Genomic DNA, 27,894 nt, shown 5'->3' with positions numbered 1-27,894 from the left:
TTCAGGCAGTTTCATCTCTATTGGAATTTTATCCCTCAGTCCTTACTGACTTTCTTCTGCCAGAGAATCCCTTGTGGTCCCTGCCCCTCAGCTTGCTGGGAATGCATCTGTGGCAGGCTGTGAATGGTCGCACCAAGCCTTGTCCTTTATTTGTGCAGGTAGGCATCGTGCCAGAGCTCTCCCGAGGTCTTCAGGGAGCTGGGAGAGAGAGAAAGAGGGAACACATCACAGGGCAGCTCAGGGGAGTGTTGCTGGGACAAGGGAATGAGGTTGTGTCTCTGCTCATTTCCCAGAATCTCACCATAAACTGAGCTGGGAGAGACCCACAAAGATTGAATCCAACTCAGCCCTGGACAGCACCATCCCCAAGAGTCACCATGTGCCCAAGGGGTAAAGGTAGAGCAAAACAACTCTTGCTCTTAGGATTCCAGTCTCTCCTACACCCCCCTGCAGCTTTGGGGGTTTGTTTTTACTCACTGCACGATGTCTGCGAAGGCTGTGAGCAGAGGCTTGCACTGGTACTCGAGGCCGTGCTTGGCACACAGGGACTTCACCAGCGGGGCCACCTTGCAGTAGTTGTGCCGTGGCATTGTAGGGAAAAGGCTGTGAACGGGAGACAGGCAAGCTTCACAGGAAACCCTACCATTAGTGCTTCCCAGGAATCACCCAGCTCACAATGAGCAGGGTCTGTAGCTGCTCCCAGCTCCTCTTTCCCCCTGCTGTGCTTTTAGCACAAGGAACTCATAGAAATTTCCTGCTTTCCCTTCTGTTCTTTTCCACAGTTAGTCTCCAAATTAAACTGTTTGTGGAAGAAACTACTTTCCCCTCCATCCCTTTTTCCAGAAGTAGCCCTCTCCATAGCACAGAGGAGATGAGCCCATCCTTCATCCTTGCATATCTCACTCTACAGAGTAACAGCATAAAAATAAGCAGATGTGGCTTTAAACTCCTATGGCAGACTAAAAACAGGTGCTTTAGCCAGGACATTTCTATTGATCCCTAATATCTATTGCTGTTCTTGCACTGATCCTGCCCCTGTTCCAGTTTCTCTTGTCATCCTGTGGATCCAGTAGAAGTTCTGAATTACATGATTCTCTTTAAGAGTTTCAAGTTTTAAAGATAAACTCACTGCTGCCCCACAACTATTTGTAGAATTCAGAGCAAAAAATAATAAGACAGGAAAAAAAATAAAAGAGAGAAGGAGAAATATTTTTTGAAAAAGAGGAGGAGGAAGAAAATTCCCTCTTGGGGTGAGTACTCACTGATGCTCTATCTGGAAGTTGAGGTGTCCTGTGAACCAGTCATTGAACAGTGACTGTTCCACATTGCAGGTTGCCAGGAGCTAGAGGGGGACAGAGGAAAGCAAAAGTCAGAGATAAGTGAAGAGTATGTTTAGGAACCAGAACTCAACCTGGATTTCATTTTGGATTGCCCATGAGTGTCTCATTGCTTTACTTCCTACCTTTTCCATGACTGAATCCATCAGCCTATTAACCTTCACCTCCCAGCCACCAACAGATTTCACCCTTACTGCAACAGGAGACTTGCTTATGGTTAAAATTTGTACCTGTATGGCCACAATTCTTAAGAAGGGAAAAAATCTTTTACCTGAGTAGACACCCAGTCCAAATTCTTGTCGTAGTCGATATCCATTGGGATATGGTTCATCTGTGAGACCCAGACAAACCAGCTACTCTCCAGCATCCTGTGCAATGAGATGAGAGAACTCAGTGCTGAGTGAGCAGGTCAGCAGGGAGCCATTGAAATAATGGCAAAGCCAGACTTAAAGACGTGGCTGAACACTAGCCTTGCTAAGCCAGCACCTGGAAGGACTTCCAGACTCTGGAAGTTTAATATTTCCTTATGAAACTCATGATTATTTAATGTGTTTTGCTAACACTGACTGGTGTTCAGCTTGTTTTATCTGTAGCCAAGGCCCAAACTGATTAGAATCAGTGAAATGATCCAAGGGGAGAGTGTGCTGTCCATTCAAGTCAGTGCTGCTGGATAATACCTGGGCATTTGCAAGCCTAGGCTAAGCTGTTTTGGTTAAATGTGCTCTTTAAGCAGCAGCAGACCCAACACTCAAAGCACTGAATTTTATATGAGGTAAGTATTTCTCAGTTTGGTCAGCACTCAGTGAAATCTTTGTTGCCTCAGCTAATGGGGCAACACAAAACTTGCACTGGCAATTGAACAAAAGAATTTATGAATTAAAAAGTAGGCAAAAAATGAGGTGGCAAAGGAGAATGTGGAAATATAAGCATAGAGAAAGGCAGGCAGGTACAGATGGAAAGAATGCATAGAGAAAAGGCTGAAGAACCTTCTAAAGACACATCACCTGAATATAAAATAATATGCCAGGAGACTCTTTGTTTCTAATAAAGATCCATAAGTATAAAAGAATCTGATGTAGAAGGTCAGCATCCAGGCCAAGTCCTACCAAAACCAGAGACAACAAGAAAAGCAGATCTTTATAAATTACATTTGCTTATTTATTTTTGAAGCTTCATATTATAGGTAAAAGAACAACTTGCTTTCAGCTTTGACAGATTTTTTTTTTCTGAATGGAATAATCTAGAGCAATCCAACACAAGCTGATGCTACTTTCTCACAGCTTGCTGTAGGAGGTGAATCTAAGCATTCTTGCCCAGCAAGGGGCTGGCTCCATGCTCAGAAGGAAGGCTGAAGGTCCCCATCTGACCCCTTTGGGTCACACAAGCAGCAGCACTCACCGCCCAGTACTTCTTTGTGTAGGCAATGTAGAATGTGTGGCAGTGGAAGTAGGTGGGGAACAGGAGCGGAGGAAGAGCTGGAAAGAAAAATTCATCACTGGTGACATCATACATCAGCCTGGGAGGGAAGGGTCCTGAATTCCCGCTCAGTCTGGAGAACTGTCCAGGTTAGGATGTTGGTTTAGTGCCTTGAAACATTTCTAGGTCTGACAATTATCTGAGAGTTCTTAAAAAACTCAGATTTTGTCTTAGGCTCTTGACTGAGGAACAGCCACAAATTATTACTTTGAGAAGTGGTTTCCACAGCCCAAAGATTATCTGGTTCCTTATTCCTTGATGCAAACAGGGGAACAACAGGAATGAATATTAAATCCTTTTTCTATCAGGGACTTTGGGCTGAAGAACTCAAACTCAGCCTTCCAAAAGGACATCTCACTTGCAGTTAAAACCCCAAGAAACCAAACCAAACAAAAAAAAATCTGAAACCCACTACTGAAAGATGTGGTAAGATATCACAACCCAGAGCCTCTGTGGAGGATGTGGGAGATCAAGGATAAGATGAGGCATCTCCAACTGTTCCAAAAATCTGGTTGTTATTTTGGTTTTTTATTTTGTTCTTTGACTCAGGCGCCTTTGTTTTTCTCAAGTTCTCCAGGTCAAAAGTAGAATCTCCAAGCCCCTTTAATACCTTACAGGGAATTGAAGGATAGAGATACTCACTGATGAAGAAGTATTTGTGTTGGTGGTTGTAGGGCATGTATTTTTTCTTTTTGATCCCAAGCTGTGGAAAAAAAAAAAAACACAGAAAAAAAAATTAGTGGAGACCAGGCAATTTGCCAATTTGCACAGGTAACTTGCTCTTTTCCATTTATTTTCCAGAGAGACTATTCTTGCACACTTCCCACAACCCTCATTCCTTGTTTCATGATTCATTTTGTGAAGAATTATATCAAGGCTAAGTTATGTTAGTGGTCAGAAATATGTATTTTCTCTTGTTTTCCCCCCTTATTTCTTCTCTGATCTCTAAACTTAAATGGCAGCTCTATGATGGCATGGAGAAAAATATTTCAGTGCTGTAGCTGCTGTGATGGTGTCAAGAACCAATGGGCTCTACAGCAAAAGGGGTTCAGCACTCTTAGGTTGTCACTCCTGGCAGTGCCCAAGCAGGACAAACTGGGAATATCCTACACAGTCCAACAAATTCTGCCCAACTGGAGTTCCAGGAACGGCCCTGGGATTTTCAGTCCTGCTGTTCCTGTCACAGCAAACTCTCCTAGAAGACATGGACACATCAAAGCCACCCTCTGACTGAGCATCATATGTTAATATTAAAATAATAATTCCAGGCTGACTGCAGCCATGCCTTACATTGATTGATGTTTACAAGTTATCTAATGATCATTAATTACTGAGTTGTTGTTCTAGGTCATTAGATTTCTCCAACCATGAATGTGCTGGTGGATTTTCCACCCTATATACAATGCCCTTACATCATGTCTAATTTATTTACATCAACACATCAGCTGTTCAAGAGATTCTTAAAGGCACTTAGTGTGAACCGTGGAGAAATAAACCTCATTACAGAAATTGCCATCACACCTTTGGTTTGGACTTCCCACACCCACTCACTGACCTCCACAGAGAATTTCTTCCCCAAAGTGAAGAGGAAAGGGTGCATATCAATGTCAGGGTCCTTGTGGAAGCAGTTGGGTTTGGCATGGTGCTGGGAGTGCAGGAGAGTCCACCACTTGGCAGAAGCCCCCTGTTCAAGAAAGAACAAAGCATGAAAAGCACTTTCAGAGCCAGAATTCCCTTTACTTCCTGACCCTAATCCTCCCCCCAGTGCTGCACATGCTCCACAGTCTTCAGAACACATGTTTTTACAGGAAAACCCCCAGAAGTTTTCCAGGGACTCACAATCAAATGGCACATCACAAACTTGTGTAGCAAGTGGTTCCACTTGGTTTTCCTGAATACTGAGAGGTGTCCTAAATCATGCTGTAACCAGGAAGCCTGGACCTGGAGGAGGAGAAAAAAAACTTTAGGAGGGGAGAAAAAGAGGAATTGAGATGGGGATGGTGCCACACTCATCCTTTGCACTGAAATATCAAGATTTATTTTCCAGACACGGCTCCCAAGTCACCAGCAGAAAAGGACTGCAAAATCCTGACAGTCCTAAGGCTTCCCCCAGAATACATCTTGCTGAAAGAATCCCAAACTAAGTTTACTGTGAGATCCCCACATGCAGAATTTCTTCTTGGTATCCAGATAGTGGCTGTGTTTTTATGCCAAGTGAGGAAGCAAAGGACAAGAAACTGCTCACATGTGTGTGTGTAGGTTGATGCAAGTCCATGCTGTGGAATTCATTGCTCACCTGGGAAATGGTCAGCAGCAGCAGGGAGAAAACGAAGGGCAGTAAGGATGTCCCAAAGTAGAAGAGGATGAGCCAGGCAGCTGTATCCAGGAGCAGGATGTGAGCCAGGAGCAGGAAGAAGAAGAGCTGGTTTGGCTCCAGGAGTCCCATTCTCTCGACTGTAGCGCGCAATTCCCGGAAATCTTTCACCAGCATTTCCTGTGGGAAGCATCAGGGTCACAATTCTCTGGTTTTAGAGAGCACCACTGCAGCCTCATATCCCAAAAACCACTCTGATGGGAGGGAGAAAGAATAAAGGATCTGGCTAAAAGGGCAAGAGCTGTGTTTAATGAACATTATCTTTGCCCTGCTACAGCTTTTTGTTGACGAGCCAGGAGCAGCCATCACAATGTCTGCATCCCAAGCCCCAAAACAAATCCTCCTCGGTGCTTCTTCCATCAAATCCTTGGCAGGCAGCAGAGGGCTCAGCTGAAGTTGTGTTTAGTGGAAGCTGTACTTTGTGTGCGTCAACTTCCCATGCCACCTTGTGGTAGGTTTTTGCATTCAATTACTCCTTATATTTGTCTTCCCTTTTCCCTTCCCAGGATGAACAGGGGAGGATTAAATGGACCTACAGCTGAAGGAGAATATTTATTCTCCAAAAATATTCCTTTTCCTTTTGGTTAGCTCTTCCTCAAAGCAAGGGAGATTAGAGGTGATAACTCTGCTATTTAGGTAGAGAGGCTGTGATATGAAAAATTCATCTTCAGGGATTTCATATCTACACATTGTTTTTAAGTAGTAGCCCAAAAAATGTGAGGAACCTGGTTCCCATTGCTCCAGGAGCTATGCTGATAGAGAAGAACATGGTGTAATCTCAGAATATTTCCCTTTAGTCTCCTTTGATCTGTTTTGAAAGGACAGACTTACATTTTTAGTGGGCTCAATGCTGGGTTGGTCAGGTGCCAGCTCCCCAATCTGCAGAGGCTTCAAGTACTTGCTCACCAGCACCTTGTCAACATGGAATGCCACAAAGGCATCCTGCAAAGGCACAGCAACAAAGGAAAAGAAATCCAGATTTTGTTTAAAAAAAAAAATTAAAATTGCCTTTTGAATCACTCCATTCCTGGAAGTGTCCAAGGCCAGGTTGGAGCAACCTGGTCTGGTGGAAGGCATCCTTCCTTTCTTATCCTTTGTGAGAGAACACCACAACAAAAAGCAGCACCAAGGGGACTCCACAGTTTCAGTGTGCAGTGTCACCCTTTCTAAAATGTTGGCATTAATTATACTAATTTTTTAATTCCTCAGGTGTCTCTGCTTACTGAGAGCCTTCTGTGCTTCTCACCCTCTCCTGAGCTGCCACCTTTCATGGGTTTCTGCTTTTGGTTAAAATCTTCCAGCTCAGTTAAGATAATTTCTTTATTTTTCATAATATATATCCAAAAGATTAAGCAATGGACCTACTACAAGATGGACAGACCCAAAAGTGGCTCAGATCCTGGAGGGCTTAATGATTTGCACATGGAACCATCTACCTACCAACCTGGCTCAGATCCCAGAAACAAAATATCTGGTTCATCCACTGTCTGGGATTTTCCAGCATGCTAAAATTAAAGAAATCTGGCAGTAGTAACTGGAGAAAGGAGTGCTGAAATTACAGAATGCAAAGTTCAACTAATACACAATTTGAAATTTAAACTTGATGGATTGAAAATTATTTGATTTCCATAAGCCTCAAATATTTTTTCCAAATATGGAAAAAATTGCTGCAGCTCACAGCAATGACACAAGCAAGACCAGGAGATAAGAGGAATCCTGAAGACTTAAGAATCACAGAATGGTTTGGGTCAGAAGGGACCTTTAAAGCTCCTCTACTCCAACCCCCCTCCAATGAGCAGGGACATCTTCAGCTACACCAGATTGCTCCATTAAGCCTGACCTTGAGTGCATCCAGGGGTGGGGCATCTCTGGGTCACCTATGCCAGTATTTCACCACCCTCATCAGCAAAACCTTCTTCCTTATACGCACTCTAAATCAACGCTTCTTTAGTTTAAAGCTATTCTCCTTTGTCCTGTCCCTCCGGGCCTTGTCCAAAGTCCCTCTCTGGTTCTCTTGGAGCCCTTTAGGTACTGGAAGGGGCTCTGAGCTCTTCTTAGAGCCTTCTCTTCCCCAGGCTGAACACTCCCAGCTAGCAGAGGTGCTCCAGTCCTCTGAGCATCTCCATGTGCTCCTCTGCTCTCTGTTGCAGACATAATTTCATTAAAAATCCTTTCCTTAGGATTTTTTCCTCCTAAGAAGCCTCAGGAACAAAATATAAACAATGGTTATCTGCTGCTGTGGAATGCAACAGATGGATCTGTGATTGGCCCATCTGGGATGTTTATAATTAATGGCCAATCACAGCCCAGCTGGCTCGGACAGAGAGTCTGGGACAGCTGCCTTTGTTATCATTCTTTTCTATTCTTAGCTTAGCTAGCCTTCTGAGATGAAACCTTTTCTTGTATTCTTTTAGTATAGTTTTAATGCAATATATATAATAAAATAATAAATCAAGCCTTCTGAAATATGGAGTCTGATCTCCGTCTCTTCCCTCAACATAAGACCCCTGTGAACACAGCCACAGCTCTCGCTCCAGCTGTTGCTCTGATTTAGCTGGAGCAACAGCTCCGATCCCGTTCCCGTGGGCTGCATCTCCTCATCTGCCCTTTCCCATGGCACGGGGATGGCGAGGCTCGCACGGAGCGGTCACACTTCGCTCCCCCGGCTCTGTCCCACATCCCGATTCCCGCTGAGGCCGTTCCCAACCCGCTCCGCCCGGCTTTTCCCGGGCGCCCTCCTGCGGCGCATCCCGGCTCCCGCCTCCCCGCTCCGCTCACCGTGGCGTCCTGCCCGGCGTGGCTGACGAGGAGCCGGGCCCCTCCCGGGTGTCTCCGGTAGAAGTGGCTGATGTCGTACACCTTCCTGCGGATCACCAGCCAGCGCTCCTGCGGCGCCGGCCCCCGCCCGTTCCGCTGCCCGATCTCCTCCCAGGTGAAGCGCCGCATCCCCGCTGCGGTGGCTCTGTCCCTGTCGCCATCCCTGTCCCCGTCCCGCAGCTGCCCGCCGCCCCCCGGCGGTGCCATGCTGCCTCCTGCCCTCCTCCCTCCCTCCCTCCCGCGGCTGCAGCCCCGCATCCCGCTCCGCCGCGGCATTTAAGGGCGGGAGCCGCCCTGGCACCTCTCCCCGCCTCCTCCACCCGCTCCTCGGGGTTGGGTTTGCCCCCCAGAATTGCCCCTTTCCCACCCTGGTTCTGCATCCCCAGTGCCAAAAGCCCCGTGGTAGCCTCAGGTGGGGGGTCCTCAGCAAGTTCATTCCATTCCCAAACCAGCTCAGGGAAATCTTCCCTTAAAATACTCCTCCGAATAACCAGGAAAAATATCACTCTGTAGCTTAATTTATGATGTTACAGTCTACAAGCCCCTTGGATGAAACAAGAATTAAGCATATTCTTATGTTTTACTAAAAAAACCCAACAACCAAACTACACCAGTCTCCAGAAAACTCAGTATAACAGTTAAAACCTGATAAAACTCTACATTTCAGTCCAGTTTTCCAACACTCACAGCAAGCGGGGAGCTCCCACAGAGCCCATGGCAGGAATAATCCTCGAAGCTCTGCTCTGGAAAGTGCTTCTGTTACCTGGGATAAACCTGGGATAGCACACATGGAATGTTGTACCAGGTTCTGATAGCAGGTTGTGAAACTGCTCTTTCTTCCCCTCCCACTGTCCCCTTCATGTTTGTAAAATTATTAATTACACCTGGGGACTCCAGGAAATGAGCATTAATTGCAGAACAACACTTGGTCCCACTTTTCCTTTCCCCCTAAACAGTCACAGCATTCACATAATTTTCTCTTGTCAAAACAGACTCAATCTTGAAAATCTAAAACTGCAATTGACGGAATGATTTCTTTATCCTGTAGAAAACCATATGTTAAAACCCACAACAGCAACAACCCAGATGGAGGAGCCCACAATTAGGACAGGCTTTTCAAAGTGCATGAATTAATTTATGTGAGATATCTATATCTTTTGATGATTAATGAATTTGAAATTATTTCTTTATAACATTTCTCATGCACCTACTTGCCCTTTTTTTTTTTTCAGGGCTTGTTTGCTCCTTGAGTCTACTTGTGCTGGTAAAGCTCACACTTGATAATGATTCTGCAGTCTAGATTTCCAAAAGAGATGATGCAAAAGAAGAAATCTCATCTAGTTATCTCAATCAAACTGTTTACACAATATTTCCTGCTCTTCTCCTTTACAGGAAGGTGTGAAATTCTAAAGCTGATTTCTCAGCCCAGCTCTCAGACAGCCAGCACAATAAGGGGCCTTAAAAGAAGTTTAACAGTCGTTATCATCAACCTATTTCTTTTCTTGTCCCTGTCACAGTAGGCACAATTGCCTCCTGATTCCTGGTTTTGCCATCCCTTTAGGCTCCCATTTGGTGCTTTTTGCAAAATGTGTTTTTATAACATTTGAGACAAACCACTTCCAGCACTTCAGCGCATACCTTCAGGAATGCAGCACAACTCCTTCCTTTTAGCCTCTCCTCTTACACTGAATACTCAATACTGAATATTCAGCAGAAAAGGGGGAAGAATCCACTCCCTTCTTGTCCCACGTTAATACCTCCTTAGCTACTTTATGGAATTATTAAGGTGGGAAAAGACCTCCAAGATCACCGAGTCCAACCTTCAAAACCATCAGCCCAACCTTTCTCTGATCCTAAAATCCTGCACGAGGTTAAATAGGTTAATTAATAGGTTAATTCAATGGGTTAATACGACAAGCAAAAGCTCCTCCCCAAAGGGTTTTTAGTGTATGGAGCACACAAAATAACCCCAACCACCACAACTTCTGTGCACAATTCCAGTACCTAAAGGAGCTCCAAGAAAGCTGGAGACAGACTTTGGACAAGGGCCTGGAGTGACAGGGGGAATGGCTTCCCATTGACAGAGGGCAGGGTTAGATGGGATGGCTATTGGGAAGAAATTCTTCCTTGTGAGGGTGGGAGGCCCTGGCACAGGTTCCCAGAGAAGCTGTGGCTGCCCCTGGATCCCTGGAAGTGTTCCAGGCCAGGCTGGACAAGGCTTGAACCTGGGCATGTCAGGAGACAAGCACGAGCTTAGTTGGAGTTTTAGATTTTTTTTAAAACTGACCTCAAGCACCCAAAATGGTAGTGAGGTTTTAAGACCTTACATGGATTTATGTCAAGCCCTTGGATAACTGAAGCTTTCATTGCCTCAGGATGAGCCAGGTAATTTGCTGAGAGAAGGAGCTGCCTGTCACATGCAAGACACTCATGACATTGTCACCGTGTCAGACACTGCTCTGATAGGAATGCTGATAACATTACAGCAGGTCCTTCAAGGGGGACAATCCATTTGGGAACAAACCCTTCATTAATCTGCACCACAGCCTTTACATCACGAAGGTTCCAGCTCCTCAGTTTTCTACCCACATTAAGCAGCACTGATTGCTTTTGCAATCTGTCTTTTCACAACAAAGATGTCAACTGCTAAAAAGATAAGCATCAAATTATGACTCGATACCTGTCTGATAACCATTGTTCCTTCACACATCCCACATCTTTATGCTCCTGTAATCCAGCCTTCCTTTCCTTGCACTGTACCAAAGCTGCATCATAATCCTTTCTGGAACTTTTGTCTTAATACATATGTCATCAAGCCTGAAAAAAAAAAAAAAAAAAAAAAAGAAAAAAATTGGGGCAAAGCTAAATGGACTTTTTGTGCAGACTAAAATCTGATTTTTTCCAAACTGAAGTGCTGCCCTTCCTAAATGATGAATATATTTGCTGACTGCCAAAGGAACTCCATTAGTTCCCTTCTGTAGGTCATGAATGTGGCAGATTCTGGAGAGAAATATTGATTAGGTGATGATTGACACCAAAGGCATGAGGAAATCAAGCACCTTCATAAATGAACAAGCAGGAATCTCCTCTCTCTTAGAGACAGGAGAAAATAGAAGAGAATGGAATACAACAGAATATTTCAGTTGAGTCAGTTGCAAGGGACTATAATTTAATCACTTAGATCATGTAGATCACTACAAATATCATGCCTGACCACTTCATGGCTGACCAAAAGTTAAAGCCTCTACCATTGCTCAAATGCTTCTTAAGCACTGCCAGGCTTGGAGCATCACCCACCTCTTGAGGAAAAAGGGAAAAGAAATAAAAGGAGCAGTAATTAAGTTGAGTAACTCAGAGCAAAACATAAATAAAATACATTATTAAATATAAATAAATAAACCACTTAGCCATAAAAAAATGTAATTTATAGAAGAATGCAAATTGTATCCGTAAGTTATTATTTGCAGTCTGTAACCTCTGTTCCTTCTTTTTCTTTTCTTATTCTTTCATGTGGTGCAACTCCGTAATGTTCTCTATTTATTCCTCATTTTTCCTAGCAGGATCTGAGGAAGTCCTTGGAGTTTACAGCAAACTGGAAGGACACCATGGCAGGGACTTTGAGGGTCCTGATGTTCTGCTGCTGAGGACTGGTAGAGCTGCTTATCCTGTTTTGGTGATAATTTAGCCACAAAGGGGCAGGGCAGGGCTTTCCTCCTGCGCCAACAGGAGCGAGGTGAGGCAGTTCACACAGGCAGGGTTGCAGGTTCCCTCCTGCTAGTGGAGTTTTTAGTTTGTTGTGTTTCTGTTGGTTGGCTGGTTTTGGGGTTTTTTGTTAGTAATGGTTTTTGCACAATGAAAAGCCACAGTTAGTACAAGTGCATGTAGCCATATAGAACCCTCCAAAAGGATGTGTCTGTCCAGACCCTTCGCGGCAGAGTGTTTGAGCTATCAGTGCTTCCAGGGGGCATTGCAGAAGAAGCCTGCCTGCTTCTGTGTGAACAGGTGAATGATCTCCTTTTGCTGGTGGCCAGGCTCAGGGAGGAAGTTGAAAGGCTAAGGAATATCAGGGAAAGTGAAAGGGAAATTGACTGGTGGAGTTCCACCCTTCCATCCTTGAGGGAGGCCCACCAGAGGACTCCCATGCCTCCCACTGCCAGGCAATAGAAGGACACCTGATGGGGGGAGTGGAAATGGGTCCCTGCTGACCCAAAAATTCCTCCTGACCCCCATCCCCTAGCCAGGTGCCACTCCAGATTAGGCATGAGCCCCTGGATCTGGAGAGACAGACAGATGATTTAGAAGAAAATTATCTGCCCAGTGAGCCTCCCAATTACATCTCATCTGTCAGACAGATCACTGCCTCTGACATTAAAAATAAAAGGGTAGTCCTTGTGGGTGACCCCTTCTGAGGGGAACAGAAAGCCCCATGACCCATTGACCCAACCCACCACAGAGAGAGGTCTGCTGCCTCCCTGGGGCCCAGGTACAGGATATCATTGAGAGACTGCCTGGGCTGATTCAGCCCTCTGATTATCGCCCACTGCTGATACTCCAGGCTGGCAGTGATGGGATTGAAAAGAGAAGCATCAGGGTAAAAGGGACTTTAGGGCACTGGGTCGAGTGGTTGATAGGGCAGGAGCACAGGTAGTGTTCAGGTAGTCCCTTTGGTGGCAGAGAAAAAAGATGAAAGGAGTAGGAGAGCTCACATTATCAACAAGTGGCTCAAGGATTGGTGGCATCAGCAGAATTTTGAGTTCTTTGATCATGGGGCAACTTTTATGGCACCCGGCCTGCTAGAACCGGATGGGCACCATCTCTCTGTTAAGGATTTTAGCTCAGGAACTGGCAGAACTCATCCTGAGGGCTTTTCTAGGTTTAGAAGGTTTGAAGGAGGAAGGGGCTGTCTGGAAACAAAACATACGCAAGGGTGCTAAGCCTGAGATAGGAGTGAAATCAGCAGCCCAGCTGAGGTGCACGTATACTAATGTGCACAGCGTGGATAGCAAACAAGAAGAGCTGGAGGCCATGGTGCAACAGCAGAGCTATGATGTAATTTCCATCACAGAAACATGGTGGGATGACTCACATGGCTGGAGCACTGCACTGGATGGCTGCAAGCTCTTCAGAAGAGACAGGAAAAGGAGAAGAGGTGGAGGGGTGGCCCATTATGTTAGGGAAGCTCTTGATGCCATGGTATTGAAATTAATGATGATGAAGTTGAATGCCTGTGGGTAAGAATTAAGGGAAAGGCCAACAAGGCTGATATCCCTACTGGGAGTCTGTTATCGACCACCCAACCAGGAAGAAGAGGTGGATAACTTATTCTATAAACAGCTAGAGAATGTTTCATATTCATCAGCCCTTGTTCTTGTAGGTGACCTTAACCTACCAGATATCTACTGGGAACTTAATAGAGTAGAAAAGCAGCCCAGGAAGTTCTTAGAGCATGCAGCTGGTAGGTAGCCCACCAGGAAAAGGACTATGTTAGATGGTCTGGTGGGAGATGTGGTGGTTGGAGCCTGCTTGGGGCATAATGATCGTGAAATTAGACAGTTCTCAATATTTAGTGAAATGAGGAGGAACATCAATAAGATTTTACATTGCACTTCTGGAGGGCAAACTTTGGTCTGTTTAGGAGACTTATTCAGAGAGTTTCTTGGGAAGAAGCCCTTAAAAACAAAATAGCTCAGGAAAGGTGGGTGTGCTTCAAAACAGAGATCTTGAGGGGACAGGAACAGGCTGGCCTTGTGTGCTGAAAGATCAGTCAACGAGGCAAATGTCCAGCCTGGATGGGCAAGGAGGTTTCAGAGGAGCTTAGGAAAAAAAGAGGATGCATCATCTTTGGAAGGAGGGTTAGGTCTCTCAGGAAGTTTTTAAGGAGGCTGCTAGGGCATGTAGGAAAAAAATAGGGGGGCCAAAGCTCAATTCAAACTTAATTTGGCAACTTTTGTAAAGGATAATAACAAATGTTTTTACAACTATATTAATGGCAAAAGGAGGGGTAAGATCGACCTTTGTTTTATACTGGATGTGGGAGGGAACTCAGTAACTGCAGATGAGGAGAAGGCAGAAGTGCTTAATGCGTTCTTTGCCTCAGTTTTTAGTGAGAAGATAACTTGTCCTTAGGATAGCTGTCCTCCTGGTTAGATGGTGTCAGGGAGCAGAATGGTCCCCTTGTTATCCAGGAGGAGGCAGTCAGAGAGCTGCTGAACCACTTGGGTGTTCATAAATCCATGGGAACAGATGGGATCCACCCCAGGGTGAGGGAGCTGGCAGATGAGCTTGCGAAACCGCTCTCCATCATTTACCAGCAGTCCTGGCTCACTGGTGAGGTTTCAGAGGATTGGAAGCTGGCCAGTGTGACACCCATTCACAAAAAGGGTGGGAAGGAGGATCCTAGTAATTTATAGACCAGTCAGCCTGACCTCAGTACCTGGTAAGGTGATCGAACAATTTATATTGAGTGCCGTCACACAGCACTTACAGGATGGCCAGGGTATCAGATCCAGCCAGCACGGTTTAGGAGAGGTTGGTTGTGTTTGACCAACCCGGTCTCCTTTTATGACCAGGTGACCTGCCTGGCTGATGCAGGAAAGGCTGGGAATGTTGTGTAGCTGGACTTCAGCAAGGCCTTCGGCACTGTCTCCCACAGCACTCTCCCAGAAAAGCTGCAGCCCATGTCTGGGACAGGAGCACTCTGTGCTGAGTTCTGAACTGGCTGCATGCTGGGCACAGAGGGTGATGGTGAATGGTGCTGCATCCAACTGGGGCCAAGCACCAGAGGTGTCCCTCAGGGGTCTGTGCTGGGGCCAGTTCTGTTTAATATCTTTATTGATGACATGGATGAGGGCATTGAGTCCTTCATTAGTAAGCTTGCAAATGACACTAAGCTGAGAGCATGTGTCAATCTGTTGGAAGGAAGAAGGGCTCTGCAGGCAGACCTGGAACAGTTGGATGAGTGGGCAGAGTCCAACAGGATGATGTTTAATAAGTTCAAGTGCCCAGTCCTGCACTTTGGCCACAGTTATCCCCTGCAGTGTTATAGGCTGGGGACGGTGTGGCTGGACAGTGCCCAGGCAGAAAGGGACCTGGGGTACTGGTGACAGCCAGCTGAACACGAGCCAGCAGTGTGTCCTGGGGGCTAGGAAGGCCATCCTGGCCTGGATCAGGAATGGTGTGGCCAGCAGGAGCAGGGAGGTCATTCTGCCCCTGTACTTGGCACTGGTGAGGCCATACCTGGAGTGCTGTGTCCAGTTCTGGGGCCTCAGGCTGGGAAGGACGTTGAGATGCTCAAACACATCCAGAGGAGGCAACGGGGCTGGAGAGGGGCTGGGAACACAAACCCTGTGAGGAACCACTGAGGGAGCTGGGAGTGCTCAGCCTGGAGAAAAGGAGGCTCAGAGGAGACCTTATCACTCTCTACAGCTCTCTGAAAGGTGCTTGTGCTTAGGTGGGGTTGGTCTCTTTCTCCAGGCAGCACTGACAGAACCAGAGGACAGTCTCAAGCTGCTTGAGTCACCATCCCTGGATGTGTTTAGGAGAAGGCTGGATGTGGCACTGGGTGCCATGGTTCAGGTGAGGTGTCGGGACATGGGTTGGACTCGATCATCTTGAAGGTCTCTTCCAACCCAGTCATTCTGTGATCCTGTGTGATTCTGTGAACTGCACCCACAGGTCCCTTAAGCCCTTGAAGAAATTCTGGAAACATGTGGAAGCCACCTCCTACCAACTTTCCCTCACTTTTAACCACTTACACTCTAAGGAAAACCCTGCATTATTCCTATTTTCTTCATCCCAACTGGCTTTTCCAGGCACCAGATTACCATACTTCTACCCAAAACAAATCAGAACTTTCCAGTCCCAAATTCAGGGCTGATGAGGTACTGAATATGTGGCTCTGCATGTCTGAACAAGGCAGGCAAGGGTGTCAACACAGAGACGCTTCCATGGGAACTCAAAACATATTTCAGAGTTGTTTGAGCCAAACTATGGCACAAAAATAGGGAAAAGAAGAACCTGAACAAAAACTACAAAGAATGTGGATGCAGACTGTTAACATGGGATAACTCCTAATGCTGTTAGTGGGAAAAATGGGAAATAAGCTGAAGGAAATGCTGGGTACAGGAGTAATGGAGTTGGCACATGCTGAAGTTGCTGCATAATACAAGGGATTTTGTAATCTCTGGGGAAGTGATTTCTCTCATCAACCTTGTTTCTCACACCTCAACTTCACCATGACAATTACCTGCAAGGGAGGCCAGAATAAAGAAGGACAGACCACCTCCACATAAAAATTACACATAGAACCAGTTGTATGATCACTCACTCCCACAGGAGGCACTACTCTCTTGTTAGAGCAAGAAGTAATAAATAAAGCAACTGAAAGCTTTATCAGTCCACATGATTTTCCCTCATGTTATCCTGATTAATTTAGAGATTATTTGTCCTACCAGTCCTACCAATAGCAGAAAATCAGTGAAAGTTTTCACAACTGCACTATTTCAAACAGAGTATTTCAAACTTGGTCCTGAGAAATGAAAACAGAATTAAGGTTAGGCCCAGTTCTATACATAATTCCAGAGATGTCCAAATCTACCAGTCCCTCTCTTCCTCCCTCTTCTCCTGCAAACATAGACACTATTTTAGAATAAGAGTCAGAGGGAGCCAGAAATCCCTCAGAAATCATTGGCTCTTCCAAATAATCTTATATCACAGTATTGCTAAACTGACCTCTCACTCTCAAGTGTACCTGGAATATCCTGAGCTGATTTCCACTTCACATTGCCAATCTGTGGGGGAGAGAGGGATTAATGTTGCATAATTCCTAATTTCTTAGTCCTGTATATCAGAACCATAATTACTTCCTTTCCTAATCTCCAGAGGGTGGTGTCCTGATGAAGAGAGTGTTTGGAAAAGGCTAAATGAGCAGCCCAGCAACTCTAAATGCATTGGAATTATGAAGGAAAAGAAAGGAACAAAACCCATCCACAATGAGCTGATATAGAAGGTGAAACATGGTGCTCACTCGTGGTGGAAAGTCAGCAGAGAGATTTCATAAAGGTGGTGATTATGTTGCTGTCACACTACTGGCAAGGATGGGGAGATGCAGAAAAAAGCTGGAACCATTTTGGTTGGAAAACACCTTTTACAGTCATGTTCTTAAAGCAAATCTGAGAGAAACTTGTGACAGTGTCCACTGTAAATGCACATTTTCTCCTGGAAAGGAAGGCAGAGAGGGGCACTCCTTATGTTTGTGCCACTGCATTCCCTCCTTTTCTTATAAAAGAGAGGAATTGTGCATTTCAAGAGCTGAGGAGGCACAAGGAGATGAAGAAGAGCAAGGAGCCAGCAAGGATTTGCTGCACATTACTAGCTGTGTCCGCATCCTACACAGACTACACAGATCCTGTTGGTAGGAAGCTTTGTCTGTTTTAGTGTTTGGGGAAAATTCCAAACTCATTCCAGCTCCTGAGGAAAGACCCACCCAGCCTTCCCACCTGAGGTGTGCCAGCAGGTACAGGCAGGCCCCATCAGCCATCAGGGTGAAAACACATTGCACAACCCAAATTACCTTCATGAGAAGCTTCTTCTGTAACACTTGGACTCAGCTTGTGTGTCCTTCACTGTACCTCCTGAGAAGCACTTCCTTTGCAGTTTTTTGCACTAACAGGCTCGTACTAAGCCCAGCTGGAAATCACATTATTCTGCAAAATTTAAACACAAAAATATAAATTGCAGTGACTTTTCATCTGGAGAAGAATACTGCAAATATCACCAGAAAATGTGATTGGTCCTTTCACAATTGTTTATTTCTTTTTTCCCCCCTCTGCTGTTTGCAAGAAGACTTCCAGGCCAGGCTGGAGCAATCTGTTCAAGGGGAAGGTGTTTCTGTCCATGGAATTGGATGGGCTTTAAGGTCTCTTCCAACCAAAACCATTCCATGACTCCATGAAGAATGTTATATCCTTTAACAGTCTCATCCCCTTTTATCAACTACATGTTTAAGGATTATGCTGTGTGGTGGCACAGGTTCAGAAAGTGCTTCATGGAACCTCTCTGTCTCCAAACAGGATGATGTGAGCACCAGAATATTTCAAATACAGTAAAGTAAATGAATTTATTTACTTAGCTTTAGCTTAAAATGTAAATGATTTATGTGTTCTTGCTCTATAATCGTGTAAGGAAATGGACAGCATAAATTAGATCCAGAGGTAATTATCTCTCTCCATTGACAAGAAAACCCAGGCAGCAGCTTAGACAAGATGCTTGACTCCATAAAGATGGACAAGATGAATCTGATTTGAGGAGTACTTCAGTGCTATTGTTTACAAAGTTTTTTTTCTAAAAAGCCATTGCTGCAGGCAGCACAAGTTCTAGATTTAAGGACAACTGGAGTATTTGAGTTCTAACCAGCATTTCTTTGTATTCCTTCCCTTTGTTATGGACAGTGACCAGCTTAGCTCTTCATCTTCTCTTTCATAAGTGAAATAATGGAGCTCTTTAAGGAACTGTGCTTTCAGAAAAAGTCTGCAGAAGCAGTTGAAATAGAAAATCAAAGAATTAAAATACCCCTTTGCAGAATTACACTCTTACAATTAGCTTTTACAACTTTCTCACATTTCAGAAAGGCTTAAATGATTCTCCTTTATTCTCCCCAGGGGAGAGAGAACATTAAAAACCCAGTCAAGTTATTCAGCCAGTCTCAAGCAAGAACTGGTGTTTTCCACACGTAGAATTGTCTTACAAAATCCCAGACACCCACTCACTCCATGAGGACAATCTTGTCACTTTTATTGGAGGGAAACGAGGGGGAGCGGAGCTGAGGGATATAATTCATCCTGTCACTCGGGAGCCTTTATCAAGATCAAAAGGGAGGAACTGTATTTTGTAGCTAGACCAGTTCCTTGCTCAACCTGTGCCCAGCACCACCTGGCTTACCTAATTGCCTTGATTCACCTGGAGTGGCTGGATCCACATTTCATCACAACCCATCCTTTCTTTTGGGGTCTTCCTCCTCCTGCATCCCTGTGAAGGGCAAAGAAGCAGAAATGGAAAGTTAATGCTACCTAAACCTCACCATTCTTGTTTGTCAAACAGAATTTATCTAAAACAACCTATAAAGTGTCTAGTTTATTTATATTTTGTCTTGCAGTTGCATTTGGAAACATCAATTTGCATAGGTGACATAGGCACAGGACACACTAACTTCACATCACTGGGTGCACAAGTGCAGCTCGCCCTGGAAACCACAGGGATTTGGTAACTGCAACTTCAGTGTTGTAAAATAAAGGCTACAACTCAGACAATCAAAACCTGTGCCTTTGCATATCTGTAATAACAATATCTGTTGGAAACTTCTTGCCCATTTATTAGGAACCCTAAAAATAATTAAATATTCCTTTCATGCTAGTGTCCAACATATAAAGAGCAGATAATAAATTCAATCAATCAATAGAAGGGGTGTTAAGCATAGATAAGTGAGTGTTGCATTGCAGTGCCTTCTTTAGGAGGGTTTTAAATCATAAACATCTTCAAACAGGGCAAATGTGTCATTGCTCCTGCTCAGGGACAAAACCCAGCAGTTCAGTTCAAAGTTTCCTTTATTCTTCTTACCTGTAATCAAAATGTCTTATTTTTCAGGCAGAACCTTTAATTATCTTCTCCAAAAAACATTTAAAGAGTCTATAAGGTTAAAATTGTTAAGAAACACACGTTAAGAAAAGGATTGACGGGTCTCAAAAATTCAGTAGAATGGAAATATTCATTAAGTATAACAAATATTTAAATATTTCCTTGCACAATCCCTGCAGAGCTTACATGGATCAGCAATGGTTTATCATTATCCTTTTCCAATGTCATCAGATAAGTTATCTCAAGAATCTGATTTGCTGTAGATAACCAAGTGCTCAAAGTCTAAAAACCTCCCATCACTAATGATTATTAATGCTGACCAGATTATTTAATGCTCCCTTGGGGTTTTTTAAGAGTATTATTTTATGCTCTTCAATCAAAACTAACCTATATTATTGAAAGAAATATCTGTAAAAATACAATTTAACTATTCCCAGCTGTTTTTTACTTAAGCTTTTTCTGATTCTGACAATGAGTCAGTAAATAAAGAGTAAATGTACATAGAAATTATCAGAGTATGCACCATTTCAAACTACCTAAGCAAAACACAGGAGCAAAAGTTTTAGGGGGGAAAAGGCATCTTTAAAATATAATGAAATGCTAGAAATGAGTCAGATAAAGCAGCTTCTGAGGGAAGCAAACTCAGAAAATAACTGGGAAAATTATAATAATGGAGAATAAAATTTATATATCTATATCTATATCTATCTATCTATATATGTATGTATATAATATATAATATGGAGAATAAAAACCATGCAAACAGTGTAGATTCATGGTGAATTTTCCTGTGCAGTCCTTTTCCTCTCAATTCTACATCCTTGAACAGAGGGATTCTAACTGAGACAAGTCCATTAAGGGACTAGATGTTTATTTGGACTCATGGATTACTGTTCCATAGTTTAAGTGGTTTGAATGTTCTGTTGTTCTAGTATGGGATCTTCTTTAGGTGCTCCATGAGCCACCTGGAGTGTTAACCCTGGAAGGAAATTGCATTATAAATCCTTTTGCTCCAGCCCAGCAAGATGGATATTAGTGGATATTATGCCAGTATTGCAACTGACTTCCCTTAATTGCTCCTAATCCTTGATGAGACAAACAGAGGCCTTGGGCTGTGCCTGTGGGATACTTCTCAAGTACTAATTGGATAATCTTAGCCCTGAGCAGCTAAAACCATCACCTTTGTTCATGTCCTGATTGATCACAGGTTGCAAACCAGAGGAGGCACCAAAGCACTCCAGGTCCTGTGCTTTGGGCATGGAACAGAAAGCTTGAGAGCAGCTGGGATTATCCCAGGATAATGGATGGAAATACATATAGATCTAGAAATACAACCTTTACCATAGTGGGATCTCCCCTGCCCTGGGACAACAATAGGGTAATTAATTAAAGGATAACAGGCTCAGTAATTAATTTGCACCTTTAGGGATTATATCAGGGACACAATGAAATTAAATTTCCCGTTGGAAGAGGCATGATAGGGTTGTGGGATCTGCAGAGGGAAGCAAAGTAATGAGTTTAACCATGCAAGGCTGAGTCAGGCCCAGCCACTGCTGGTCTCTCACACGGAGCAAGCAATGGAAACACCACATCCCCTTTTATTTTTTATAAGATAAATTGAATGAAAAGGCTTTTTGAGAGGCCATGCAGCTATTCCTGAGCTCCTTTCCTTGGGGAAGAAGTTTAGGAGGAGAAGGGAACTCTGGAGGAGGAGAAGGACTCTGACCGAACTCCTAGGCTCTCCCCCTCAGAAAATGAGGCACCAAAAAATTGGTAGCAAACCAATTTTCTGTGGTAAAAAAATCACCTCAGAGGTGCCATTTGTCCTCCTGGACACTGGCACAGCCTCACAGCATCCAAAGGTATCCCCACAAAGCAGGAGCTGAGGAGCAGGCCTGCACATCACAGGGAGCAGCAGTGATAAGTGTGAGGCCATGGGCCGAACCCCCTTGTCACAGCTGCAGGCAGACAAGGCCTCTCCTTTATGCACAAACCCTCACGATTTGGTGGCAAAACAAGTGAACCAAATTCTCACACTCTGAAATTTCATGTGGACAATGATTCTTCTTGTTCAGGAGGTGGAATGTCTTCTTTAAAATATACAGGTTTGAGGGGGATGAAATTTGTAAGTTATAAGTCCTGTGTAGTCCTAGGTTCTAAATCCACCATTATTTCAAAATAACTCACCCAAAAATATTAGAGTTTTCATCTCAATTTTTCCTCTCTTGCATGAGCTACTTAAAAGTTGGAATTCTTGTCTGAAGATAATTTGGGTTCTTTTACTCCCAGAGCAGAGCATTTATTAAATAGCTCCAGCTGTAAAGTTGCTATAAAGTGTTACAATTGCTACACCTTTTCATTATCAAATACACCTAATCCAAATGTAATCCAGGAGAAAGATTTTTTTTTTAATGTTGTCATTTGTTATAGTGTTTTGGAGAACATTTCTATGTTATTCGCAGCGCCTGTTCCAGGGAGGAATTCATCCAAAGAAAAGGCAAAACTGGCCCATTTCCAGGTGCAACAGCGGGATTCTGCCACAGCGGGGCAAACTTGAATCATTTTTCCCTCATCCTTTCCCTGTTTTTTTTCCTTGAGAACACTTCCAGCTGATTCAATTGTCGAGGCTCTCCAACCTTCCTCTCCTTAGCTGTCCAAATATCAATTAATTAGAAACTCAGCAACCTCTCCCTCGGGAGTGAAGAAAATCACAGTGGTTTTCTCCAGATCCACATTCAAACACTCCTTTGAAATCATCTGGAAAATAATTTTTTTAAAAGTTTTAATTTGATTTCAAGTCATAAGGGGAACTGCTGACTCCAGAATTGAGGAGGTCAAATAAAATGCCCCCAGTATTGAGGATTACACTCCAAAATCAATGATTTCACATTTTGAGCTTAGAAAATGCAAAGTCTAATCCTGACATGTATTCCATGGTCACCTGGATGCATTTACCAGCAGGGGGGAGCACAGAGCTGCAGCCAATATTCAGCTTTAGTAAGCAGCAGTGCACCTGGAGCAGGCAAGGTTTACTCGCAGTTCCAGGTGGGAATGATGCTAAAAGTGTCAAGCAGCGACCCAGAGGCCAAGTTGAGCTCAGAGATGAGTTCTGGGCTTGCCAGGTTCCAGGTCTCCCAGTGGGAAACTTGCAGAGACAAGAGGGATTATCTTGCTGTCTACAGATTCAGACAAGAACACCAGGCACACCCTGGTTCATGCAACTGAAGAATGACAGCAGACAATAAAACACTGCATGAAGGAGGCAGCTATGCCTCAAACTTGCTTTTAATATCTGAGGTCATATTTAAGAGCTTGTTAGTCAAGAGAGAATTCCTTTTCCAGGAATCTTCTGTTCCACAGGGATTGCAGCCCTGAAGAAGCAACATCAAATCAAATTATATTCCACAGACTTTTTTTTCCCCAAAGCCATGTTTTCATTAAGAGAAAAATGGAAGGTTTTTATTTCCTTGGGGAATGGCTTCAAATTGCCAGAGGATGGGTTTGGATTGGATATTGGGAAGAAATTCTTCCCTGTGAGGGCAGTGAGGCCCTGGCTACATGAAAGGACTGCAGTTGGTGCTGATCAAGGCCTGAAAGGCACCATAATACAAGGAATACAAGGATGGGGAACTGGGATCTTGTGCAGCTCCCTGGAAAAGCCAACTACCCAACTGCTTGGATTTGTTGGCATGATATCTGTTATCTTGGCACACTGACAACAAATTTACAGGACGTTAGCTGGGATCTCTCCTCCTCTGCTCTGTAAGTCATTGGGGGTATTCTTGATAAGAAATACCAGCAGATTTTACTAAGCACAGCTGCCTAAATCTGGATATTACTCTGGATATCCCCCCCCCAATATTTATTTTAAACCAGCTTTGTGGGGGAAGAAAGAGTGGCAGAATCCCAGGAGTAACAAAACTGGAGAGAGTAGCCCAGAGGTAAATCCCTTCCCAAGGTGTTATTAGGGAGAGATGGAGGTGGTAAGATAACTCACACAGGCAGTGAAACTATCCAGGGATATTCAGATTTTGGACTGGGGAGTGTAGCAAGGATGCAAATCAAGAGTTTATACTGAAAAAAAGGAGATGCTGGTTAAAGAATTAACATGGGGCCTTTCATCATCAACTATTTTTAAATATAAACAGTCAAAATGAAGAACTCAGGGCCATGCTGCAAGGAACTGAAAGGATTAAAAGGACAAAAAGGAGTTGATATATTTCATTGGAGGAGCACAGAGAGAGGCTCAAACTATAAATTACAGCCCCAAGAATACCCTGAGTCAGGAAAAAATTTCCTCAGTACTTTTTCTACTACATTCTTAGGCACTACTGGATTTCACCTCATTCCAGAGATCACAGAATTCAGGACTGTTGGGTGGATGGTCACATTGGCAGAGTTTTCTCTCACCTCACAGGCTGTCAGTAGGTCTCACCTTCTTACTCAAGGGATTTTTTCATTTAAGAGTTGGTAGGAGCAATAAAAAGAAGAGATGGGTTAATAAAAGAGGGTTTAAAACTACCCTGAGAGCATCTCTTTCATTCTCACACACCCAAAGCCTGCAACTTCAATCCTAGGGTTAAAAATCTTACATCACCACCACTTATATTGAGCAAATTTATGTGCTGCAATATCACACTTTTAGCTCATGTCCCACAGCTGATATTTAAATAATTTTAATGAGCATTTTGCTGGGTAGTCACTGCCTGCTTTACTTTGCTCATTGCTGTGCACAGCTGATGGATTTCTGATTCAGCAAACTGGAGCTTCACAATGGGGTGTTGAAACACAGCCACAGAAAATCCCAGCTGGAGTTTGTATCCCATCTATTTCCCTAAAAAAAGCCCAGGTACAGCATTGCAAAATTGTTTGGCTCCTCTCTCCCTGACATAACACACAGAATGCAGGAAATCTTAGTTTGAAATTTCATTATGTTTGGTTTTGGTTTTTATGGCATAGATATTTTAATATGCAATTTTTATGGAGGCTTTGGGTTTGGTGTGGAGTTTTTTATTTGATTTTTTTTTTGTGATGGTGTGTGTAGATATAACACCCACATCAACAAGAAAGTAAAGACAAAAATAAAACCCACAAATCCTCTTTGAGCTTCATGAGGAGCCAAAGCCTGGTAAATCCACTGTTGCAACAGGTCAAAGGGGTTTAGGCTATTTCATCATTCCAGAGGAACAGAAGAAGGTTAAGTGAATATTTGGGACCTCTGGCATGAGGATGCAATTCCAAAGGTCCTAATAAATCAGTGGAAGTGGAATGAGTAATTCCCGAGAGGAGCCACCCTTTAAATCAGAGCTGCCTCTTCCCACATGGGATAAGTCCCTGTGGATTCAGCCCATGTAGGATAATAAAATAAACACTAATTAATCCCTATTGAAGCTGGGTTTATTTCTTTCTTCAGGCCTCCACTTTTGGGCACTGGGATAATGCCCTGATCTGATGAGGTCTCTCTTTTGCCCTCTCCTGCCTGTTTGTTGTTCTGGATACCCCACAGACCATGAACCAAAGCTGATACTGATCCAACCAGTTGTGAAAGGGCAGAAAAGCCCTGTAAGCAAACCCCAGCCCTTCACTGACTGGGATCCAACTGGTGTGCACAGTTCTGCTCCCAAAAGTGGAATTATGAGTCAGAGTGAAAATGAAGGTCATGCAGATCGCTGTGTGCAGCAATTCTTGCAGGCAATATGAGCTTTATTTGCATAATTAGCTTGTTCTTGCTCAATAATCTCCTCACAGGACTGGATTCTGGAAGTTTTTGCTGGATTTTTCAGGTGTTATATGCTATTAAAACCCCCAAAAAGCAAGGGATAGTACTTAAAAAAATGCCTTTGTTTTTATTTCATGAATACATTTAAACTGAATCTCTTCTAACTCATCACAGATTGGAATAACAGCTCCAGTGGGCACCTTTGTGTCAACACCTTCAATCAATAAACTGGATTAATTGGCACAAAAAGATAGCATGGTGGCTGAGCATGTTATTTTTTTAGAATGGAAAAAAACCCCCACAAAATCAAAATCTCAAATGTAAACATATTTACCCTTCTAAGCCTAACCACCCTGCAGATAAAACACACAGATAGGGTAAATAAGACTTGAGTGGTAAATATTTGTAAGGATGGAACAATCAGTAGGGAGAGTTCTAGACCATTTCTAGAACCTAAACCATCCCTAAAAGGTGTATTCTCACATCTATTTTTATGTGTTTTCAGGTGTCACTTCCAAGAGAGAATACAGACCTGTTATGGAAAAATTATTTTTTACAGACTAGATTGACTTTAGTGACCAGACAAATCAGTAAAGATTATTTCACTTGATTTTTCTTCATCTATCACCAAGGATAAGAGGGTATAAGGAAGATGCATTTATATTTTTCTGAGAAAATAGAAAAATACCTTTGGGAGGCCAAGAGCCTAAGTGAGGAACATCCTCAGCATACCCCAGTTAAGAAGACTTGAAGCAGAGTGAAAGAATTAATATTTTGATGCAAATCTGCCACAATCCATGGAGGAGATGAGGAATTTCCTGAGGGACAAGTTGAACTGAAGGGCCATGGACTGAGATGAAACCTTAGGCACCACATTGCTCTTGTAAGTTTAATTACAAAGGATGCAGGATTGCTTCTCCCAGCTCCATTTTTGAGAGAAAACAGCCATAAATATCCTCTGGAAAGCACAGTGCTGCCTTTAAGAGTGTGATCCAAGCATGCCCATGGGATGAGGTCCCTGAGGGGGACGGCAGCCAGGAAAACCGAGCACGCCCCACCCTTGGGTGGGAGATAAGAGGAAAATTGCTCAGACAGAGGCAGCTCTGTACTTGCAGGGGAGCACAGCTCAGCACTTCGGGCTGAGGAGTAATAGCAGAACACACCTTCTGTGGGCAGCACCTGAGGAAAAGGCATTTTAGGTGGCAAGCTGGAATAAAGTCACCTGTTTTTTTTTGGAGTTCAGTGTAAATACAACCTCTGTTTCTAGCTGTCTCTTTCTTTATGGACACACAAACTGCAATTTCCTTCAAATTAGGCTACAAGCTGCCCTCCAAGCAATCATTGAAGAGTTTTTAGGCAATAAAACTGAAGGAGTTTTTTTGCAGGGGTGGCTGGTAAGAGGAATCAGTGCCTAAGTGAATAATTTTACATCAGGAAAAGAGGTGCTGGACTGAGATGCTGCCACACAGTGGGAGTTGTTCTCTCCATTTCTAAATCCTCTTCATCAGATTCCACCCAAAGCATATTATCCAATTGCACCCCTAAATCTGGGGCCTGGGGGAAGAACAAAAAGATACAAAAGAACTTTTGCTCTACCTGGAAAAAAGAAACCACTTCCAGCAGCATCTCAGCACAAACTCCAGTAGCCAGGAGGATTCTGCAAAGCATCTCCCTAACTTCCTTGTCTCTTCCAGGTTATTTCAGATGGCAAATATTGTCTTTCAGGGAATATTAAAATTCTCACCTGACCCCTTGGACTTTGTAATGCATGTTAGAATTTAACCAAGGTAAACCAGCTCCACTGTGAATAACCTTTATTAAAAAGATAAAGAAATTATTATCAACACAGAGCAGCCTGTTGAGACAAATAGAGACAGAAATGTTTTAATTAAAACCAGATTTGAAAAAGAATCAATAATAATGACATTCAAATAAGCAGAATTCTAATCAAACAGTACAAATGATCAGTTTAATTTATGAGACTGACACTACAAAGAACCCTTTTGATTCAGCTTTGTATTGATTTCACAGGATCAGCACAGCTTTAAGGTCTCACTGGTAAAAAAAGGAGGAGTTCTTAATACTTATATTACCTTCAGCAGGACAGAAATTTAAATTATAATTTTAATATGTCTTTACATAGTACCATGAAATCCCTGCATTCATCTTAGGATATTATTGTCCATTAAATAATTATATAATGTTTCTGCTTTTGCAAATAATTATGGATATCACCATAATAACCAGCCCTGGATTCAGGAACACTTAATTGCTCTAGGGATCAGTTATCATGGATTTCTAAACTACATTTTAACCACTTTTTAACAATTACTTTTTTAAACAGGACCCCTTTCAAAGACACCTGTCAACCATTCTTATGATACATCCAGAACAGTGTTATTGGTACCTGCACCTACACATAAAAATATAAAAAAAACCAAGAAGAAATGGAGATGTTTTGGAAAAAAAACAAAGTCAAAAATAAAAACTCCAAACGCCTTCTGCTTTGTTTGTTGGGCTTGATCTTGTTACTCAGAAAT

General features: G+C 43.4%; 1 protein-coding gene across 6 annotated transcripts; it reads right to left on the bottom strand.

The window, feature by feature from the left end:
• Positions 1-27,066, bottom strand: LOC102069423 (acyl-CoA (8-3)-desaturase). 6 transcript variants are annotated; one of them, XM_074543704.1, is made up of 16 exons: positions 26,951-27,066; positions 18,943-19,029; positions 17,576-17,708; positions 10,685-10,821; positions 7,966-8,778; positions 6,019-6,129; positions 5,110-5,307; positions 4,653-4,754; positions 4,369-4,497; positions 3,456-3,516; positions 2,736-2,812; positions 2,342-2,439; positions 1,609-1,705; positions 1,263-1,342; positions 478-603; positions 1-198 (listed from the first exon to the last, which is right to left on the bottom strand). In XM_074543704.1, the coding sequence occupies exons 5-16, from the start codon at positions 8,278-8,280 to the stop codon at positions 147-149; spliced, it is 1,446 nt and encodes a 481-aa protein (XP_074399805.1). In that variant the 5' UTR covers positions 8,281-8,778; positions 10,685-10,821; positions 17,576-17,708; positions 18,943-19,029; positions 26,951-27,066; the 3' UTR covers positions 1-146. The 6 variants fall into 6 exon arrangements, with proteins under 6 accessions (XP_074399805.1, XP_074399806.1, XP_074399803.1 ...); XM_074543705.1 differs by lacking the exons at positions 10,685-10,821; positions 26,951-27,066 and adding exons at positions 16,754-16,793; positions 19,618-19,794; XM_074543702.1 differs by lacking the exon at positions 26,951-27,066 and adding an exon at positions 19,618-19,794.
• Positions 27,067-27,894: the final 828 nt, after the last annotated feature.

The sequence above is a fragment of the Zonotrichia albicollis genome, chromosome 6 (genome assembly GCF_047830755.1).
Source record: "Zonotrichia albicollis isolate bZonAlb1 chromosome 6, bZonAlb1.hap1, whole genome shotgun sequence".
Classification (NCBI taxonomy): Eukaryota; Metazoa; Chordata; class Aves; order Passeriformes; family Passerellidae; genus Zonotrichia; species Zonotrichia albicollis.
This window is presented reverse-complemented; position numbering and strand designations above follow the sequence as displayed.